This window comes from Serpula lacrymans, assembly GCF_000218685.1.
Source record: "Serpula lacrymans var. lacrymans S7.9 unplaced genomic scaffold SERLAscaffold_7, whole genome shotgun sequence".
NCBI lineage: Eukaryota > Fungi > Basidiomycota > Agaricomycetes > Boletales > Serpulaceae > Serpula > Serpula lacrymans.
In genome coordinates this window covers 2,613,880-2,615,220 of record NW_006763296.1, presented here as the reverse complement: position 1 = coordinate 2,615,220, position 1,341 = coordinate 2,613,880, and the positions used below count along the sequence as shown (strand labels likewise).

The window sequence follows — 1,341 nt, the reverse complement described above, 5'->3', positions numbered from 1 at the left end:
TAGTACGAAGGCTATCTTTTTCCTTTCATACCCGAAATAGGTCGGGTCCTCTTCAAAATGGAGCAACAGATGTTCCATGAAGCTTCTAAACTTCATTTGGTCTCCGTCAAAGGCGGGCGGGCGCTCAAGCGCGCTTCTCAGCCTTCCTTGCTCTTTCTTCTCTCCTCCGCTTCCGTTCCTTTGTGTCTCTAAATGGGTAGCGATCTGTTGTTCCCATAGTCCTTTGTATTCTGCCGCTTCCTCCTCCACTCTTTCGGCTGCTCTGTAGGCTCTCAATCGCCCTTCTATTTCTATTTTGGTCACTTCCGTTACTCTGCAGGCGACTTCTGCTTCCATCATGTTTCTCATCCATTCTTGGATCTCTCTGGTTATGCCTTCCGGCATCGGTGGTTGAATCTGAGCCGGTCCAACTTCTGGCAATGCCTCTGCGAGGTCTTGCATTGAGTCTGTCATTGTTTCTGTTGGTGATGACTCTCCGTGCCGATATTCTCGGAAATTGGCGCTGAGGTATTGGGGCAGGGTCGGGAGATTTTTGTTTAATGGAAGGTGTGGGTGATTGAAGGGAAGCGGATTTGATCGATTCAATTGCGGGTGCGTCAAACTCGCAACACCACAAAAAGGTATGTGTGTAATTCTGTTCTGTTTCTAGCCAAAGTGCTAGGTCGTCTCTGTGCATATACAGGTATTCCCCAATGACAAGTTGGATCAATACAACTCTGTATAAGCTCACAGGTTCTGTCTTTCTCTTTGTGATAACTGGGCCCTCTTCTGTCCCAGACTATTGTGTACGTAACTAAGTAATGTGTGTCTAAGAAGGTAAGTAAAAGGTATTTGTAATAAATTGGGGTCCGAATGGTTGTCCCAATGTAACCCGCTTGTTAAGCTGTCAGTTCCTCTCCAACTGGCGGACACAAATGTGCGGCCTGGTTAGAGGTATGCGAAATGAAACTATGTAAAACCGAGAAAACTCCAATGGTTCAACGCCAAGGAAGTTATGTATGTATTCTTTTACTAGAGGGGGATGGTGTGGAAAGAAGTGGTGGAAGAGGTGGGTGAGATGTTGGCAGGGAAGAAGGATAAAATGGTGTTTGGGCAGGGTGGTAGGTGTGTGAGAGGGAGAATAGTAGTTTGTTGACGGTGATAGGTGAAGTGTAGGACAATGAATAGGGTGATGATGATGAGGGTTAGGGAAATGATGATAATAGTTGCTGTTTGTATCATTGACAGTGTCAAGCTTAGTTGTTGATTATGTGAGAGCTATACCCTATACCGAGCTAACAGAGGTATAACAATTGAATTGCCAACAGAGTCAAAGACAACAGTTATAAAGATAAATCAACA

General features: G+C 45.2%; 1 protein-coding gene across 1 annotated transcript; it reads right to left on the bottom strand.

Annotated features, from left to right (window-relative positions):
* Positions 1 to 31: 31 nt before the first annotated feature.
* SERLADRAFT_438623 (uncharacterized protein) lies at positions 32 to 453 on the bottom strand (the record flags this gene model as incomplete). Its single annotated transcript, XM_007318975.1, has 1 exon — positions 32 to 453. A coding segment is annotated over one exon (422 nt), but the record flags the coding sequence as incomplete, so codon positions are not given.
* Between the last annotated feature and the right edge of the window lie 888 nt (positions 454 to 1,341).